Source organism: Helobdella robusta (assembly GCF_000326865.2).
Source record: "Helobdella robusta unplaced genomic scaffold HELROscaffold_74, whole genome shotgun sequence".
NCBI classification, from domain to species: domain Eukaryota; kingdom Metazoa; phylum Annelida; class Clitellata; order Rhynchobdellida; family Glossiphoniidae; genus Helobdella; species Helobdella robusta.
The window spans coordinates 423,203-445,332 of record NW_008705420.1 but is presented as its reverse complement, the minus strand read 5'-3'; the positions used below and the strand labels follow the sequence as shown (position 1 = coordinate 445,332).

General features: G+C 35.1%; 3 protein-coding genes across 3 annotated transcripts in view; 1 reads left to right on the top strand and 2 right to left on the bottom strand.

Annotated features, from left to right (window-relative positions):
- Positions 1-4,210, bottom strand: part of HELRODRAFT_194349 (hypothetical protein) — a gene marked incomplete at its 5' end in the record, with an annotated part of 4,396 nt that extends 186 nt beyond the window's left edge. Inside the window, 6 exons of the mRNA XM_009031458.1 lie at positions 1-428; positions 788-824; positions 972-1,027; positions 1,172-1,247; positions 2,730-2,863; positions 3,296-4,210. Coding sequence (XP_009029706.1) covers positions 354-428; positions 788-824; positions 972-1,027; positions 1,172-1,247; positions 2,730-2,863; positions 3,296-4,210 — 1,293 coding nt within the window. The 3' untranslated portion in view covers positions 1-353. The remainder of the gene's footprint in view (positions 429-787; positions 825-971; positions 1,028-1,171; positions 1,248-2,729; positions 2,864-3,295) is intronic.
- A 3,489-nt stretch (positions 4,211-7,699) lies between these two features.
- Positions 7,700-8,786, top strand: HELRODRAFT_194348 (hypothetical protein; the record flags this gene model as incomplete). The annotated part of the gene is made up of 3 exons (XM_009031457.1): positions 7,700-7,897; positions 7,987-8,516; positions 8,600-8,786. Coding segments are annotated over exons 2-3 (681 nt in total), but the record flags the coding sequence as incomplete, so codon positions are not given.
- A 4,301-nt stretch (positions 8,787-13,087) lies between these two features.
- HELRODRAFT_194347 (hypothetical protein) lies at positions 13,088-17,653 on the bottom strand (the record flags this gene model as incomplete). The annotated part of the gene is made up of 11 exons (XM_009031456.1): positions 13,088-13,575; positions 13,767-13,892; positions 14,083-14,248; positions 14,433-14,527; positions 14,777-14,870; positions 15,091-15,197; positions 15,450-15,561; positions 15,825-15,982; positions 16,548-16,886; positions 17,019-17,162; positions 17,284-17,653. The coding sequence occupies 11 exons, from the start codon at positions 17,651-17,653 to the stop codon at positions 13,340-13,342; spliced, it is 1,947 nt and encodes a 648-aa protein (XP_009029704.1). The 3' UTR covers positions 13,088-13,339.
- Between the last annotated feature and the right edge of the window lie 4,477 nt (positions 17,654-22,130).

The window sequence follows — 22,130 nt, the reverse complement described above, 5'->3', positions numbered from 1 at the left end:
TTCGTTCGTTCGTTCGTTCATTCGTTCGTTTTTTTATTCATTTGTTCCTTCATTCCTCCATTTATTTGTTAGTATGTTCACTCATTCATAATTTTATTATGACGAGATTCTTATCACTATCATCTCCATCATCAATTTTGTGGATGGTGGAGATGATGTTGATGTGGTTGTTGATGTTGCTGAAATTGTTGCTGTAGTTGAAATTGTTGTAGTTGAAATAATTGTTGTTGATGGTGTTGTTGATGTTGAAATTATTGTTGTTGATGTTGTTGAAATTTTTGTTGATGTTGTTGAAATTTTTGTTGATGTTGTTGAAATTGTTGTTGATGTTGTTGAAATTTTTGTTGATGTTGTTATTGTTGTTCTCGTTCCAGGCAACTACAAATTCTCAACGACAGTCGTCTCCATTTTGATAATGATTCTATGCCCTGCAGTTGGCAAGAGAGCGAATGAATGAATGAGTGGCTGACATAATAAAAGATTGATTTGATGAATGAATGAATGGGTGAATGGATGAATAAACGAATGAATGAACGAATAAATGAATGAATGAACGAAGAAATGAATGAATGAATAAATGAATGGATGAATGAATAGGCGAATGAATGAATTACGTGTGATAAGAATGGAAAATTAGTTGTAAGAATACGTATGTGTGGATAAATTACGGAATAGACGAATGATAGATGAATGAGAGAGTGAATTGATGGATGAGCTGATGCATGATTGAATGAATGAATAAATAAATTAATGAATGAATTTTTAATTAATGGAAACATTTCCTTACTGCATCTTTCATATCGGCTTCTGACGACTTGATATTTCTGAAGGAAAAGTTTTCATTCATACATCCATCCATCGATCCATCCATTCACGCATAAATTAATTAATTAATTAATTCATTCATTAATTCATTCATTCATTCATCCATCCATTCATTCGTTTAACAATCGGTCAATCAATCAACCGACCTTTCAAGTCGGCATAATTTTTCATCAATGATAAATAGGTCCTCTTCGCAATAAACCTATGTGGCGGTGATGATGACGATGACGTTAGTAATAATGATGATAATAATAATAATAATAATAATGATGATGATGATGATGATGATGGTAATGATGATGATAATGATGATGATCATGATGATGATGAAAACAACGGTTATTACTCGTTTATGTGAAAACGTGTTGTAGTCAATTTCATCCCGAGAATTTTTAATACTCTCCAACTCTTCAATCTCTCTCCTGTTAAATAATAAGAATGACAATAAACTTGAAATAATAATAGCATTAATAATAATTATTATTAAACATAATAACATAATTAACGATAATCATTATGGCGAATCATGAACGATAAAAAAAGAGAAATTTCGTAACGTTCATATATTCGTTCCTCATTCATTTATCCATTCAGTCACTTATTCATTCATTCATAAGTTCATTCATTCATTCATTGCTTTTTGATTAATTCATTCTATTATAGGATTCCTCCACCAAACTTTTTCTCTCTCTCTCTCTCTCTTTCTCTCCTTCATTATTTCTTTTTTTTCTCTCTTTTTCCTCATTCTCTCATTCTCTCTCTCTCTCTCTCTCTCTCTCTCTCCCTCTATCTATCTATTTATCTATCTATTCTATCAATCTGTCTCTCTCTCTCTCTCTCTCTCTCTTTCTCTCTCTCTCTGTCTCTCTGTCTCTCTTTCTCTCTCTCTCTCTCTTTCTCTCTCTCTCTTCATCTCATTTTACAAAGTTGTTTGTTTACATAGAATCGGTTATTTTGTCATTTTCCAAAAAAAATGTTTGTTATGTAGATGGTTTGAATAAATATATAAAAGATGGATGGGTGAATGAATGAATGATAGAATGAATGAACAAACGAATGAACGAACAAAGAAAGAAATCAGTAAAAGAAATATTAATGATTGATATAAAGAATAAAAGAGTTAGAATGGGACGAGCTGAAGATTTAATTTATAGGAAAGGTGAATGTACGTATTAAACAAATCGATCGAATCGCGATGACTGGAAAAGAGTGGACGAAAGAATGAAGGAATGAAAGAATGCATTAATTAATGAGTGAGTGAGTGAATGAATGAATAAACGAATGGATGAGTGAGTAGGCAAGTAAATGACGAATAGATCGAACGAATGAATGTATACATTTGTAAATAAATGAATGAATAAACGAAGGAATGTGTAAAAGAATGAATGAATGAATGAATGAATGAATGAATAAACGAACGAACGAACGAACGATCGAACGAACGAACGAACGAATGAATGGATGAATGGATGATTGAATGAATGATTGGAATGATGGATAGAAGGAAGAAATAACAAAGAAGCAATTTCAGGAATTCAGCGTGTTATTATGTAGAATTATGCTTTTTAAAACAACGTGAACACAATACATGCATACGTTGTATCTGTACCTACATGTTTGTGACTACGATGACGACGACGATGATGATGTTGTTGTTGACGATAGCGGTATGGTGATGTTGCAATTTGTGATGATGATGATATGATGATGATGACGACGACGATGATGATACTGCTGCTGTTGTTGTTGTTGATGACGATGATGATATTTATAGAGGCAATGACGACAACAACAACAACAACATCAACAACAAAAACAACAACAACATCAACAACAAAAACAACATCAACAACAACAACATCAACAACAAAAACAACAACAACATCATCATCAACAACAACAACTTTAAAATGACGTCTATGATCTCGGCGACAGCTTGCAGATCTAGAGAAAAGGTAGAGAGGGAATTTTTGGAATTCGTTAACATCTCGTCCACACCACTAAATCTACTAAGGATCGAGTTAGTCTCCGTCTCTATCTGTGTAAAAAAATTAATTTTCAAGTTATCTTTACCGTTTAATATCTTATTTTGGCCGTCAGTCAAAAATTTTTGAAGTCGTTAACATAACTGCTAAGTCTAGAGACAAGGGTATTAGTTTCTGTATCGATTTGCGTATAAGAAATAGTGCTGCAGCAACAACGGCTACTACTACGGCTGCTACTACTACGGCTGCTACTACTACGGCTGCTACTACTACGGCTGCTACTACTACGGCTGCTACTAGTACGGCTGCTACTACTACGGTTGCTACTACTACGGCTGCTACTACTACGGTTGCTACTACTGCGGCTGCTACTACTACGGCTGCTACTACTACGGTTGCTACTACTACGGCTGCTACTACTACTACTAATAATAATAATAATAATAAAAAGAAAAAGAAGAAGAATGAAAAAAATTGTGAATAACTCTCTTTAAAGATCTGTCCTTAATATTTTTAAGTTCCGTATGGAGAATGGCGAATTTGATGGACGTGTTGGTATTCAGCATCTGAACGGAGCTGAAGATGGTCTCCAAGTTTGGACCCCCCGTACTTCCGGTTGCATTTCCGGCGGAAGTTGGTAGAGATGCGACGATTCCCGATCTTTCTAACCTTTTGTGAAATCTGTCCGACTCTCGTTTAACTTGCTCTTCTATGGAAAGCTGCTTTTGTTGCTGCTGCTTTTGTTGATGTTGATATTTGTTGTTGTTGTTGGTTTGTTTGTTGTTTTTATTGTTGTTGTTGTTATTATTATTATTATTATTATTATTATTATTGCTGACGTCATCGTCAATATCAAAAGCAGTATCTAAGATGTTGTTGTTGTTGTCCTCATTATCGGAAAACAATGGCTCATCGCCAAACAATATTTTATCAATCTCCAACATTGTAACGCTGTTGTTGTTGTTGTTGAATAACGCATTTTTGCCACCGGAAATACTATCCGCCATATTGATTAAACAACCACCTTCCGGTTCCGGTCTTCTACGAAGTCTTCCCCCAACCGAACTAGAGCACGTACAAATTAGGTTATCGTTACTATTTGTGGTCTTTTTTTGGCCGTCGGACATCTCAGATGGGAGATCTTTCTTGTGTTTTTTAGAGTGAATCTCGCATCTGATTCGCCGTATTTTTTTCTTTGGTTTTCCGGCAGATCTGTCGCTGGCTCCACTGGATTGGCTAGAGCAGATACTCATATTATCGTCCAGTTGATGTTGTTGTTGTTGTTGTTGTTCGTCGTCGTGGGGGTCCAGTGGGAGGTTGTTAGACGCATCGATTAGAGATTTTAGAAGGTTGAGATTTGAGTTTGAGGTCGTTGTTGTTGTTGTTGTTGTTTTTGACATCATGATTATATTATATTATTTATATTAATTATATTATAATTATTATTGAGTTATTCATATTAGCGTATCAGACTCCAACTACTTACTACAAAAACTAATGAACTCAGAGCTACAAATAAACTGGATTAAATTTTCAAAAAGTTTAAATAATAATAATAATAATCATAATAATAATAATAACATTATTATTATTATTAAGTTAAGTATTAACCAAATAAAAATAAGACCAACAATAACGAATAATATAAATCAATGGAATAATTAATTATTCATAATAACACTACCTCAGTTATAATTAAACATCTTTATAATTATTGTTATATTAACTGTAATAAATATGCGTTAAAGCTGCAAAAATATATATAAACAATATGATTATCAAACAAACACAAGATGGATATATGGCATTAATCTTATATATACAATACATACATACAAACATACATACATACGTTCGTACATGCTCACATACGTACATACATACGTACATACATACATACATACAAACATACATACGTACATACATATCTTTTATTATAATTTTGAAAACAAACACAACTACATTGGCGATAATGATTATGATGACTAAGGTGATGATGATGAAGAAGAAATTGATGATGTTGATTGATGATGGAGATTGTTTAAATTCATCATCACCATCATCATCAAAAACAAAAACATCATCATCTTCATCGTTAACATTAACATTTTTCAGCCTCGCTTGCATTGTTAGCTACTAGCATCTTAGCTACTTCGGTGTAACTTGTTTTACTCTCTCTTCCTCTCCGTCTTTCTCTTCTTTTCTCTCTCTCTCTCTCTCTCTCTCTTTCCCTTTAAACATAGGAGCTACCATAATTGATCGAGTTAACTTTAAATCTAATTTTTCGGTGATTAAGTAGCAGTAATATTGGTACTTGCATGGTTGCTAATAATACTCAAGAATTGTATCGCCAATACCGAAACCGGTTTTAAAACATATCGTCGAGACCGATACCGATACTCGTTTCGCGAGAGTTTCCCTAGCAGCACCAAAACCGAAACTTTTCATCTTCGAACGTTCTTACGTACGTGCTTGAAGGTAGAACTGTTAATTCCATTCATGACGCATTTGGTAGGTTAATATGGTAGATGAAAGTGAGTGAATAACGATCAGTTGTTTGAATCATCGAGTATATCCAACTGATATCCAAACGTAATGGCATCTAGTAATTGGTAGTAATAGTTGTAGTAGTAGTAGCAGTTGTAGTAGCAGCAGCAGTAGTAGTAGTAGCAGCAGTTGTAGTAGCAGCAGCAGTAGTAGTAGTAGCAGCAGTAATGTTAATCATAATTGTTATTGCAAACTTTGATTATTATATGCAAAATACAAAAGAGGAAAATATATCTACACGTTTCCATTAACCAATCAAAACGTCAATCAACTACTTATCTGCTCTCCTATTGGTCAGTTTAAATTTAAATGGGCGTGGCATCATTATGACATCATCGTAGGGTTATAAAAAAGATCATGTGTGTGTTTTTCTTTTTCCTGTTTGCTTATTTTACACTTCGGTGTGTATTTTAGGGTATTAAATTAATAATCATAATAATAAATAATTATTGTAATTATTATTATTACGACTATTATGATTGAAAAAATCGTTAAAGTTTATGCTATCGTTGTCGTTTTCTACTTATACAAGGTAGGCATTGTTTTAAAATTCTCTCGAATAAATTATTATTATTAATTTTATTGGTAGTAGTAGTAGTAGTAGTGGTGGTGGTAGCAGTAGTAGAATTGATGACAATTTTTAACTTTGAAACCTGATAGCTTGAGAGGGCTATAGCTGATGGTGTAAAAAATATTATTGCAGCTTCCATGCACACTTGCTATTTATATTTCGGTTGTCATCAGCACCACCATCATCATCATCACCACCACCATCATCATCACCACCACCATCATCATCTTCATAAACGAAAGCAGTACCACCACCATCATCATCATCACCGTCATCATCACTATCACAACTGAGGCATTTAGTAAGTAAGATGACCACGACTCCTAACTTTAAGTAGATTTATAGGCGCTATACAAACAACCATTCCTAATTGATCAGACGTACGCTGTGGTGATGATGATGACGACGACGAGGATGATGATGACAACGATGATAATGATGACGACGATGATGAATTAAGTTATGATAATAATATGCAACAAAGTGATGAACAAAAACAATTACGAGAGAGAGAGAGAGAGAGAGAGAGAAAGAGAGAAGTGAAAGTGAAGCGAAAATTTGTAACTAGATGATGATGTGAAAGAAAAAAAAGACACAAAAAGAGATAGGAAGAGAGAAAGAGAGAGAGAGAGAAAGAAAGAGAGAGAAGTGAAAGCGAAGCGAAAATTTGTAACTAGATGATGATGTGAAAGAAAAAAAAGACACAAAAAGAGATAGGAAGAGAGAGAGAGAGGAGGGGGAAGGAAAGTGATAAATAAATTAATCTAAATGTACCTCGAATGCATAAAAACAGTTTACATTGGTCACATAAAAAAATTCACACATACACACAACGCACGCATACACAAACACACACGTACGTAAATAGACAGATATACATACTAATTAATTCTTCCTTCCATTCATCCCGTCGGAACGTGTTGCAAACAATAGAATCGAGAAAAAGGAATGAAACTATAAAACACATACATACATACAAACACCACACACACACACACACACACATATAATGTCCCATATGGAACTAGCTGGCCAGCACAACTTAATGACCAGATGAGGCTGATTGGATGATGACGACGACGACGATGGTGATGATGGTTGTGATGAAAATGATGATATTGATAATGATGGCAGAACCAGGCGTCTTAGCCATTACACAATTTTGATGCCTAAAATATTTTTCAAATTCTACATTTTTTTCTGGTTTTTACATTTAAGACATGCGCAGAGAAATTATTTTCACCTGGTCCACCCCTCAATTTGACGGAAATGGACTCTTCCATTGACCTGGTCAAGAATAAATTTTCAACTCTTATTGGCTGGCAGCGACCTCAAGCTTCAAAGGTCAAAAATCTTGATGATGATGCTGGAGATGGTGTAGCTGCTGGCTACGATGATGATGACGTTGTAGGATTCCAACTTGTCAAGTATAAGGTAATTAACATTCATTCATCCATCTATTCATTCATTCACTCATTCATCCATTCATCCACCCAAGTTATCATGGGGCAAAAGTGTTGGTAGATCAAACATGTTGACGTCATTTATGAGCGAATACAACATTGCACTGTCGCCAAGTTCACTGACCTACAAGATCAATGACCTCGACCTAGATTTCGATTACTGGGTCAGGTTACAGGCTAGTGACCTCCTTATTATAATTTTCAACATTAATTATTTTTAAATAATCATCGTCATAAACACAGGCAATATATAGAAACAAAACACATCGCCTAAAAAGTCCAAAACTTAAAACAATACTAAGCGGACCGAAAATTAAAAAAATGAAACTTGGGAAAACCCCAAAACAAGAAAGCATAAGAACTTCAGGAAGCTATTTTAATCCCGGAGATCATTTTAACCCGGGAGATTTCGGAAAAACCCAGAATGCTGCTAATGTTTTGAGTCATGATTATCAGCTGATGTTCATGGATATGTATAATAGCGGTAGCAACAATAACAACAACAAGAATAACAAAGAAGAAGGCAAACATGATGATGATGATGACGGTGAAGATGATTATGAAGTATATAAATCATCATCACCATCACCACATTCATCGTCCCCATCGTCATTATTTTCAGTCTCTTCGATGACGTTGAACTTCGAGCGGCCATATTTTCGAAATGGACTCGTCCGATGTCACGTGTCTTGGACGACGTCATTGTATGAATCATCGTCATCATTACCATCCCCACCAGCACCATCATCATTGGTACCGTCATCATCATCATCATCAGGTGATAACAAAGATAATAAATATGCCGTAACTTGGTATCCGATTGATTGTAGTAATGATGATGACGTCACTGGCGATGATGATGACGTCAAGGATGATGATGAGGAGGAAAGCAGAAATAGTACTATGAATGATGACGACGACGCTGACGACGATAAGAATATTTTCATAAGTTATGAAAATATCTTTAAGGACTTCACTGGTAAACATGAAGCAAAAACTACTGATGATGATGGTAATAATAATAATAGCAATAATAATAATTATGATGATGATACTATTTATGACGACGATGATGACGATGGTGGTCGCCACTTACAATGGCAAAGCGTTTCTTCAATTTCGGAGGTAATGATGATGATAAGAATGATGATGATGATAGAAACGTCGATGATGATGATGATTACGAAGACGGTGATAATGATCTCCAGGATAATAACTTCACAATCTATGACCTCCAATTCAACTGTCGCTACCACGTGATCGTTCGTTCCATATCCGGTCAGTCAGCCACTTCCGGAAAGGACGCAATCACTTCTGGAAACGACGTAATCAGCGTGCCCTCTTGTCGCGAAATTTTCGTTCAGGGGACGCTTAAACCCATCTGTCCGAAGAAAGGTTTGCGGAATAATTGAATAAATAAAAGTAAGAATGAACGAATGAATGCATGAAAGAATGAACGAACGAAAGAATGAATGCATGGACGAATTAATGAACGATTAAAAAATGATTGAATAGTTTTAAATATTCAAGACATTTTATTTAAAAAAAAAAACAGTTAGAAAAAAGCAAAACGCACCCACAAAACTAAGCTGCAATTACGTCATCATCGGTAGCAACGTCACGGCAAAAGTAACCTGGAAGCTCCTGAGAAAAGATTCTAAAAATAGCCAGGGATCTTTGGTGACCTGGTTTAAAACCAACCAGCCAATGGCGAAGAAGCAGTCTATATCATTGCCTAAGGTATTTTTAAATAAATTTTGAAACTAATAAAAAAGACAACAACAACAATAATAATAATAACAATAACTGTTATTATTATTTATTAAGAACAAGACATACGTTTACATAAGTGACCTTGAGAAAACGACATCATACGAGGTCAGAGTTCAAACGGTTTACAAAAATCGAAATCTGGGAAGCCCAGCCGTCCTAAAAATAGAGACTCCAGGATTGATTGAAAGTATATCGAACAAATGGATGAAAGAATGAATTTATAAGTGAATAACTAAACGAATGAATGAAAATATATTGATAGATGAGAAAATAATAATCATCCTCATGCAAATAGGTCATACCCAAATATCGCCGACCTCAACTAAGGACCTATCAGAAGAGGCCTTCTATTATCTAGGTCAAAAACGGACCAATAGCCTTTCGAGAAATCAGCTCGATTACCCAGTTTATATTGATTATTTAAAAATGCTACCCATACCATCATCATCATCACCCTACTTATCATCTTTGTCATCGTCAGCACGTGACTATTATTATCATCATTGCTATCTAGTTTTCGTGGTTTGCTTACAAAATGGGCGTATATTTTAAACATTCAGATTCTGAGCATACTAACAATGCACTACTGAATGAATGATTGGACGAATGATTGGATGAATGATTAGATGAATGAATGATAAAAAGAAAGAACGGATGAAAAAATTATTGAGGGAGCAAACTAAATAAAATGACTATAATTCTACGTCACAAAGGCATGTAATAATTATCATTATCTTATCTATATATATATATATATATATATATATATATATATATATACACATATATACGTTCATTCCAATATACACACATATATTTATTTCATTTATATATATTTATACACACACACACACACACACACACATATATATATATATATATATATACATATACACACATTCCTATTATATATTAATATATTCATTGTCGCATGTATTTACTATTATAAATTGTTTCCCATTTGTTTTCTATCTATCTATCTATTATTCTTAATGGCTATTTTATCAAACTGATAGATAGAAACAACAGGTTTTCAATTTCAGGTTTAAAATACCGTTGTACTACTACATTTAGAACACGAATGACTGATAACAATAGTAAAAATAATAACAGCAACACACAAAGAAATATTATAACAATAATTATTACCAATTATCATTACAGAAAGTTCAACGAAAAACCCAAAAGTGGCTAAAGTATACGACAAATATGCCAAAAAAAGCAAAAACAACAACAATAATAATAATAATCACAATTAAACCAATCATAGAAATTATAACAACAACAATAACAATGACTCCTAGAAACAAGCAAAATACAACGACAACAAGCAACGACATCGACAAATAGCCTATGATGGGATGAAAGCAAAAACAAAGATAGACACAAACACTCACACACACACACATATATATAACACAAATATACTGAAAATGTGTTATGATTTATGGTACATATATGATATATATATATATTTGACACTTTTTATATCATCAAATCAAAACAAAGAAATGATATCAATGAAAAGAAATGATCTGGAAATCGAAAAGAAAATATGGCTTTCTTGTAATGATTACTAGTGACAATTGTAAAAATGAGAGCATATTTAAAATATTTTAGTATATATTTATTTTTTTTTTATTTATTTGATTTGAAGGATGACCAAAAAAGATAAACTTGTGGATAGGCCACCCTTAACTAAAATTTTTAACTATAGATGTAACAGAAATGTCATGAAATACATACACATAAACTCACGCTCACACATACTTACAAACACGCACCATACTACAATTCATATCACAATACTGTTATACAGAACTGAAGAAACAGAATCGATGAAATGAAATGATCTGGAAACCAAACATACGCTCACTTACACACTCAAATAAATAGACACATAAATAAATATGGCCACACACCATACACATATAGGGCATGGCCACATGTCTCAGGGAACAGCCCAGTGAATGGACATCTTACACATAGATATGTGCCCCTCCACATACACCCCCGCTGTACCCTGGTTAACGCTCCTAGAATACAATATTTATATACATATATACACATACACATGCACACACATAGACACACTCACACACACATAAACACGCACACTCACCCAAACAAACTCACGCACACTTACCCACACACACTCTCACGCAAACACTCCCGCTCACACACAAACACACGCACTCACGCACCTATACCCACCCTCAGACACACACACACACACACACACACACACACACACACACACATAATATATATATATATATGTATATATATAATGCTCGTTTATAGTCTCAATCCGTTACGGGTCGGACTTTTTTATTCCACTCATCAGTTTCTGTCTCGATGACATGGAAGACTTGGAAGATGTTCGGGTCAAAAAGTCCGTTACGGGTCGGACTTTTTTATTCCACTCATCAGTTTCTGTCTCGATGACATGGAAGACTTGGAAGATGTTCGGGTCAAAAATTTTTTAATATCTGGAATTGCCCAATTCCTAACGAAAAAAACCACCAGCGGGCCTAGCCTTTTTGCTGGAAGCATACAAGGCAGCGTGCAGTTGGTTCGCGGCATCTTATTCTGTATTATTCGATGCTATCCTAAAAGGTCTTCCTGTCCAGGACATTCCCCTATCAACCATCTGGGGACGCGCCTCATTGCCAGTGCACCCCAGCATGAGGCTTATTTATATACATTTACATATATAAATATATATATAATATTTATGTAAAATACCTGTAAGAATGCATAGACAATGAAAAAGAGTGTCAAATAAACGATAAAGATTGAAAACGTAACTATAGCAATAATGAAAAACTACAGTATCATTAATCAATCCTCGTTTATAGTCTCCATCCGTCATGGGCCGAACTTTTTTTTATCCCATCCATCAGTTTTTGTCTCCAAGCCGATCTATCCAATGCGTCTGTCTCCTTGAGACCAAGTTCCTTAACGTCCTCCCGTATGGTCCAGGACCTTTTTGGGCGACCTCAGGGACCTATAATTAATAATTTCCGTTACCATTGAGCACCAGGTGCCAGTGGTAACGGAAATTATCGTATCGTTTTCGTAACGACTGGTGGTTGTCGTTAGGAGTTGGGCAATTCCAGATACAAAAATTTTTGACCCAAACATCTTCCACGTCATTACAGCATTTATAACAATAACAACAGCAATAACAATAGTAACAATAATGATAATAATTATTGTTATTATCATCATATATTGGTATTGGCAGAGAGAATGAGTGGCGACGAATACGACGAATCAATCAATCAATCAATCAATTAACCAATCAATCAATCAATTAACCAATCAATCAACCAATCAATCCTCAGTTGTAATAAAATCGAAAAAATATATAACTAAAAGGTACACACACCACTAATTATATTATAATATAATTAGGCATAATAATAATCATCATCACAATAATGATAATAATCATGGCAATAATAATTATCAGAATCAATGGACATATAGATGATTGATAGGAGATACAAAGAAGGACATTCATTCACTCGTTCATTCATTCATTCACTCGTCCATCCATTCATTCATTTACTCGTCCATCCATTCATTCATTCATACATGCATGCATGCATACTTACACATATACAGTCACACCTACATAAAATTCTAAACATAACATGCCAGCTCCCTTTAAAGGTAATGTGAAAAAGATGACCATCTATCATTGTTTTAGCTGTAAATCAATCAATCAATCAATCAATCAATCAATCAATCAATCAATCAATCAATCAATCAATCAATCAATCAATCAATCAATCTATTAATGAAACAATTAATGAGTACAAACACATATAAAACAGTCGCTATCAATTACTTAATCAACTTATCAATTAACAAACTAATCAATCAATCAATCAATTAATCATCCAGCCAATCACTCACTTACTCACTCACTGAACCCATAATTGATTAGAACTATAAAGAAAGTAATAATCATATCCGGGTTCAACTTTTATCCATGTTGAACGCTTCGCACAGACATGTATTTTAACCCTCCATAAATTTTTTTTGAGAGAATTTGAAGACCAACCAGCCTGTCCGAGAACGTGCACACTCACTCACTCACTCACTTACTCACTCATTCCCTCACTCAATCAATCAATTAATCAACCAAACAATCATCCAACCAATCAAACGACTCCAGAGTCATCTCTTTTATCCTTAATCAGCTGATTATTTTCGGAAGTCGGTGTATTTCCAGCCGGAGTATTCCCGCCAATCGACCTTTCTAGTTTCGGTTCGTTTTTCGGATTTTCCCATTTCGCTATCCGCCTAACCGGGATGCAAATGACACCTCCCAAGCTGATCAGGATCCCGCAGACGACGAATGAGGCTGTGTAGCTTCCAGTTGAATTGTAGAGAGCGCCTGTGTGCGTATGTGTGAATGTATGTGTGTGTATGTAAGTAGGTACGAATGAATGAATGAACAGATAAACACGGAACATATATACCTCAATTATTGAAATGAAGTACCTCTAAACTAACTAACTAGATATGAAGTAAGATGACCCTACCCTTAAAAACCCACCCAACCAACAAAGACGTGCAGTAACTAACCGGACATGGGACTGCCAATGAGGACGGCCACGCCCTGGAAGAGGGCAGTGAGTCCGAACGCGTTGTTCAGCTTGCTCAAGCCCAACATCTCCACCATCACGATCGAACGTAGCGCTATGTAGGCAGCTTTTGGTGTGATAACGACGATGATGGTGATGACGATGATGATGATGGTGGTGTGATAACGACGACGATGATGATGATGTGGTGACGCTGTTCTGACGTCATCATTCGATGTTGTGACGGCGACGTGATAGGCTGATTACTGTGTTAAATCTCCTGAAAAGCAACAAAGATGACAGAAATGTCAACCAACCTATGGTAATACCGAAGAAAGCCGCGTAGATGCACAGCAGCCAATAGGAATTGAGGACACACAACAGGCAGGTGGAAATTCCCGCCAAGATGGCCGCCACGTTCTGAACGACGATGACGTCAACGCTTTTCAAATCCGAGACGAAACCAGTAACAATACGAGAAACCTGATGGCGATGATGGGAAACGCTGACCAACCAACCAACCAATCAAATCAACCAACCAACCAATCAATCAACCAACCAATCAATCAATCAACCAACCAATCAAATCAACCAACCAATCAATCAATCAAGCAGCCATAAATCAATCAAGCAGCCAGCCAGCCAATCAACTAACAGTATTAAAAACACCGAGGACAGAGAGGATTAGGTTGGCTTTTGACTCCGTGACACCCAATTCATTGATTGCCTTCTGGGCCACAAAAACGAATGGCGTGTACAGGCCTGCATGAATGAATGAAAGAATGAATGAAAAAGTGAATGGATGAACGAACGAACGAATGAATGAAATAGCGAATGGAAGAACGAGCAGATGAGAAGATGGATGAATACATGTAAAAAATGAACTGGCGCAGTAGCAAATGAATGAATGAATTAATTAATTAACAATTGGAAAATCATTTATCAATCAATCAATCAATCAATCAATCAATCAATCAATCAATCAACCAACCAACCAACAAACCAACCAACCAGTAAAGACAAAGACACCAGAGAATGCGAGTAACATGAATGTGACGCATTTTAGCAAACTAAAGTCAAACATAGTCAGCAAAAACTTCTTTATCTGTTTTAAGATTGGTCAGTCGATTGAATGATTGAGAAAATTGATTGGCCACTAATCTATCCCTTGCTAGCTCACCAATCAATCCACAATAAAACAATCAATCAATCAACTAATTGTCTAATCAATCAACCAACCAATCAGCTATCAATCAGCCAACCAGTAAATCAAAAAACCAACCAACCAGCCACCAACCAATTAATCAGCCAATCAATCAGCTGACCTGCTGTCCTTTGGTGAGCGGGATAGCATCCTTCATGACCATCTCCTTTGTGAAATCTTCAACGTCACCATCCACATTTTTGTATTCATCGAGATTTCTGTGGCTTCCTGATAGTTGTGATGGTGGCGTTCATTAATTTGACCAATCAACCAACCAAACATTTAACCCATCAGCCAAACAACCGACCAATAAATTGATAGTCAGACTAGCTGACCAATCAAAATACAACATTCAAAACCAATTAATGTAGCCCAGCCAATCATAGCAAAGTCAAACAACTTGAAATCAGTCAGTCAGCCATGGAAAGCAACGTAAAAATCAGTCAACCAATCAGAGGAAACAATTCAAAATCGGCCAACCAATCAGGAGAGCGTCCTTTCTTAGCATGGGGTTTTCCACGTCAGCCTGCCTCTCTTGATGACTCTTCAGACTGACTCGAGAATGATGCAACGACATTCTACTGCTTGTTATCTACATTTTTTTGTTTGCATATCTTTGGTTGTGTGTTTGTCTGCGTGTCTGGCTGGTTGTTTGTATGTTCGCATATTTTTGTTTGTCTGCGTGTCTGGTTGTTTGTATGTTCACATATTTTTGTGTTTGTCTGCGTGTATATTTGTGTTAGTCAGCTAATCATAGCAGTCAGTCAGCAGATGACAGCATGGAAACCACGAAAGACGACACCAATCACCATTCACTAATCATCACCCCAGTCGGCTCCTAAGCCACGAGGTTACCTTATTGGTAGAGCCAGTGTAAGTTTTAGCGGTGGGCGTGGTCGAAGTGAGATTGACAGCTGTCACGTTGTCCCCGGCTTCATTTAGGACCTCGTTCTCCACAGTTATGACAGCGCCGTCTGATGTCGACCGCTCTGAAATTGTTCTATCCCTTTTGCCTGTGCGTGTTATTTGTGTGTGCTGTTGTTTGTGTGTGTTTGTGTGTTACTGTTTGTATGTGTTTGCGTGTGTTGTTGTTTGTATGTTTGTCTGTGTGCGTGTGTGACGATGTTCGAGTTGATGTAACAGGTGCGTGATGCAGAAATGAGTCATATTATTATAATTATGTGATGTAATTGTTGGTGCGGTGATTAGTACGTGATGCTATATAGCTGATGTGATGAGTGCAATGTGATGACGACGACGATGATGATGATGACGCCATACAATCACCATGTTGTTATTTGATTATTATACACCATTACGTTTGTGGATGTTTTTGAATTGTTGTCATTTTGGTTATAAGCTACCTCCATCTAATATGCTGGAGTTTTTTATAAGTGGCTCTTTTTTAAAAATAAAAAAAAAATAATTACTTTGTGGCCTTTCAACGCAATATCTATCATAACCACTATCATTATCTACATCATCATCATCTTCATCATCGTCTAGATCATCATCATCTTCATCATCACCATCATCGTCTATGTCATCACCATCTTCTTCATCATGCCAAAAACAAACCCTTATAAATCTGAAGCCGATTGCTGACGTCACCAGTTTCGTACTTGACCCCCGACGGCGTGGCAGACCCGCTACGCACCCTCTCTTTCTTCCTCTTCTCACCAACCAGTGGTCTGTAGCAAGCGCCAAAGGCCACCCCATTCAAAATGACCGCCGACATGATGATGTTGCAGCCGCGCCAACCGTACGTCTCAACCAAGAACGACCCGATGGGGGCAAACAGGAATGTGCCGATTCCGGATCCGCAGACGGCGATCCCGGTCGCCAGGGCACGCTTCTTATCGAAATAGTACCCCACCATCACTATGGAGGGCAGATACATCAGGCCAAATCCCACGCCTAGTGTTTTTGGTCAGGAGTTGAGAAGATTTATTTTACTAACTTCATGCTTGTTACTAGTCCTAAGTATCATGTCCATTCTAAAAACCATCATCACCATCATTCTCGTAAACCATCGTAATTGAAGCTCACCTCCCATGATTCCATAGCAGACGAGCATCATGTAGATACTGGTGGAGAACGCACTGACAAAGAAGAATATGGATGCAATGAAGCTGCCTACGATGGCAACCAGTCTACAACCAAACTTTGTCATAAGGACGCTAACTATCGGTCCTGTGTGTTTGGGAAAAGGTCCGGGGGTCCAGGAGTTAATCAATAAATGAATTAACCAGAATATCACTCAATAAATAAGACTATAAACCAAACATTCCCTAAAACCGATCCTAAAACTAACCAACGATTAGATAGACTCCGGGAACGAGTGACCCAACGAGAGCGGTAATCGTTTCCCCAGCTTCAAAGGTTTCCATCAGGCCCATGAAGACAATACCAAAAGTATAGCAGACGCCGTCGACTATCATGTTGGTGAAAAATGAGGCAATCATAATAACCCAACCCCACCCACCGTCCGGGGGTAGAGGAACCTCGTAAATACTTTCCTCTTCATCTTCAAGGTCACAGAGGTCCTTAAAATCTCCAATTTTATCTTCTGGGAGAGGCTTAAGGGCAGATTGGGTTTTCTTTTGCGATGAGTGCGTTTGATGTTGTTGTGGTGGTGGTGGTTGTTTTTCCTCTGATGTCACTTGGTATTTTTGCTTTGACATGGTTGTTGTTATTGGTGTTGATGATGAAATTGATAACAATTCACTCTAAAGAGATCTTTGAAAGAAGTGCAAAAAATTTTAAAAATTAAAATATTCAAATGTCGGCAAAATGTCATACTTTCAATTTTTTTTTTACTGAATTGTGACTTGATAAAATATGCATAGGTACAAAACCAAAAGGGTGACCACATATTTTTGAATTTAAATAATTAGATTTTTAAAATAAATTTATTTTAAAAGTAAAACAAAATCAAATAAAAACGACATTGATAATTATTAATTAATTAAATAATAATAGCAGTAGAAGCACTTGAATAGCCTAATTAATCTAATGAATTAATGAGTCAATTAGTTATCCATCCATCCACTGATTCATTCATTCATTCATTCATTAAATCATCCATTCATTCATTCATCATTAAAGAGACAGCAACAATAATAATAACAATAATAAAAACAAAAATAATAATAACCATCATAGCCCATATGGAAAGGTCACCTTATTTAACTACTCAGATTTTTATTTATTTGTAAACAAATTTGTCTCCACCTTTGAATGTATGTATAGACACACACACACGCACACATACACGCACGTACACATACACGCACGCACACATACACGCACGCACACAAATGCATAAGTACAAACATTTTTTATTACTCTTTGAAAAACCAGAATCTGATAAGTGCCCAATCATTTATACACTTATCCCCCAATTTACACGGTAGGTAAATTCCTGAAAAAAACGTGTAAATCGAAAATTAAAAATTTTCAAGTCAAGACCGTGTATATCGAAAAGCTTGCAGAAAATGCATACTCTTTGAAAAACCAGAATCTGATAAGTGCCCAATCATTTATACTCTTATCCCCCAATTTACACGGTAGGTACATTCCTGAAAAAAACGTGTAAATCGAAAATTAAAAATTTTCAAGTCAAGACCGTGTATATCGAAAAGCTTGCAGAAAATGCATACTCTTTGAAAAACCAGAATCTGATAAGTGCCCAATCATTTATACACTTATCCCCCAATTTACACGGTAGGTACATTCCGGAAAAATACGAAAAATCGAAAATTAAAAATTTTCAAGCCAAGACCGTGTATATCGAAAAGCTTGCAGAAAATGCATAATTTTGCTATTTAACAGTTGTGATTTTTTTCAATATTTTTAGGTGTACACAGAAATAAAATGCATTGACAGGTTAAAATATGTAATATATTACGGAAACATTGTTTTTTATTTAATTACAATATATTAAACAGAAGAACAAAAATAAAACCAAAGGTGTTTTATTATCATTCCTCACTGTCAGAAATTAATCTCATTTTTTTTTCGAGATCAAAGATTTGAATTAACTTTTATCACTCGAATTTATCACATATCCTTCTCATTGATAAAGTTATAAAAATTATCAGACAAAAATGATTAAAGTGGCAATTTATACATATAAGTGGTATGATTAATGACTTTAATGAATAGACGTGTCACTTTTTTTTTACCTTTCGTTACCCTTGTTATTCGCCTGGTGCTTTTTCCCAGTAACCAGATTTAAATATAATAAAAAGATCCCTGCCTATCACATGCTTCTGCGCAGCATGCATCCATGTTGAATCCTCTGAACTTTGGAAGAGTGTAATTGACCTTTAACCTTTTTAACCTTTGATGAAGACGACACAATGATGATAATTAACGAAACCAAACAATATAACTAATTACATTACTGTGGATTGGTACAACAATTTATTTTTAATCTTCATCACATAAATCTTCAGCCTGTGAGTGAACGGATGTAACCCAACAAACAAATGAATGAACGAATAAATGAATGAACGAATAAATGAATGAATGTAACCCAGCGAATGAATGAATGAAAAATGTAACCAAATAATTGTTTATGGCAAATTTCACACTAGCAACAATTACAACAAAGATAACAAAGATAACAGAACACCTCATCACAGCATAGGTCAAATCATATGATTTATACATTTTTATAAATCTTTATTTAATGCATATAAATACACATTCATATATACATAATCCAGGTACACACAGATACACAGACACGTACATAAAAATAAACACACACACACATATACAAACATACACACAAATATATAATTATCAAGAATCAGCAATAGAAGTTTTGAATAAAAGTACAATCCCCATGAGAAAAGAATTTGCATTTTACAAACTTTTATTAACAGTGGATGGATAGATGGATGGATAGGATGGGCTTAATAAAAGGCTACAATATGAACATGTACAGTACACAGCCCCATCCCATTCAATGCAAGCATTCCAGATTAATTACTAAAAATAAACTTCACTAACAAATGAAACTAATAAAAATAACAGATAGATAACAATAGCAACAGCAATAATAACAAACTATAAAAAAATACTAATAAGATAATAATAGTGACACTTGCATTTAAAATAGAAAAAACAATAATCTAATTTTATTAGTTAATATTTCATTGTTTATGTATTAAATTATGAATATCAATAAAAAAAATAATATATAAAATAAATTTAAAAAAAAAACATTAATGCCGTCTACTGCCTATCATCCCATCCGACTAAAAAATACACTAATGGCCTAATCCGGCACACGTCGTCGTCGGTATGTACACTAATAAGGCTTTACCACGTGTACAAGGCAGATAACAAATACATTGGAAAACTTTAAAAAAAATCGGAAAGGAAAAACCTTTAAGCCTATTTAAAATGAAAGATGGATGGTTGAAAATGATTTTTAAATGATATTTTGAATTTAAAAATTAATATTTAAGCAACTATGAAGCGGAAAAATGGTAAACTCACAAACGCGAGACGAGACACAAATCAATAGTTTGACCAGATTAGCTTGGACGCTCTTTTCCGCTTCAAAAAAGAAAGAAATTTAATTTATGAAAAATCAATAGCATTTAATAACTAATTGAAGCCATCAAAACCATGAAAAACCTTGTCAAAACTTTAATTTACGCCAATTCTATAAATACATTTTTCTCCAATCTAACAACCATGGATATACGTATGTAGACTAAATATGTATATATATATTTTGTTTAATATAATTTTTATTTGTTTATATAATTGAAATTTTGTTTAAAAAGCTTCTGGCTGCAAAATTGAGTGTAATCTTTAACCGAACATGTTTATCTGAGAACCTCATACCAAATTATATATATATATATATATATATATATATATATATAAAATTATATATATCATCATACAACTTCTTACCTCTTATAACCTCCTCTACTCGCATCTCAACTTCTTCTTGCTCACTCATCGACAATATCTTTACTAACAATCTAACTCCTCACTTATCTGGAATAATTCTGTCTGACATATCTGACCATTTCCCTATATTCGCCATCGCTTCCAAATCAGAAATCTCAAACCATGCCCCTATTAAGCACTTCAGAAATCTAACTGAAGAATCTATAAACAACATCAACAATTTCTTATCGAACCACAACTGGAATTCTTTGACTTCTCTAAAAAATGTCAACGACTGCTGCTCTGTTTTGAATACTATCTTAACTCACTCTCTAGACACTTTTGCCCCCCTCCGTCCTGTCAAAAACAAAAAGAAAAAATGCTGGATCAATGACAACATTCTAAGTCTTGCAAAAAAGAAAAACAAACTATACATCATAAGCCTTAAATATCCAACCACCCGCAACATTGCCACCTACAAAAGCTTCAGAAACAAGTTCACATCTATTAAACGAAAAACTGAACAGACTACTTCTCTAACAAACTTGAAGACGCACATAATGTTGGACAAAAATGGAACACTATCAAAGAAATTCTAAACAAGCAACCTCCTAACTCATCAATCACCAAACTAACTATCAACAACCAAGCAATTGAAAATAAATAAGAAATATGTGACCTTCTCAACACCCACTTTGCAAACACCGCTAGTCAACTACTCTCAAACCAACCTCCCAGCTATGGTAGTCCTACAGATTTTATGAGCCCATCCACACCCCATTCCATTTGTCTATATCCTGTTACTGAACAAGAAATATTAACTACTGTTAATATCTTGAAAAACAAAAAGAGCTATGCAGACGATGGACTCAACATGTTCCTTATCAAAAGCATAATTTTCTCTATCATATCACCACTTAATCATATCTTCAACTTATCACTAAGCACTGGAATCTTTCCTGACTCATTTAAAATAGCCAAAATCATACCAGTATTCAAGAAAGGAAACAAAGATGACATTAACAACTACAGACCCATCTCCATTCTTTCCCCGCTGTCAAAAATTCTTGAAAAACTTTTCTTTAAAAGACTCTCTAATTTCTTCTGCTCCAACAATACTATCTGCAACAACCAATACGGATTCAGACCCAACCACTCAACTGAGCTTGCTATTCTTGACTTCACTCAGCATATACTAAATGAAATGAATAACAAAAATCTTTCTATTGGCATTTTCCTGGA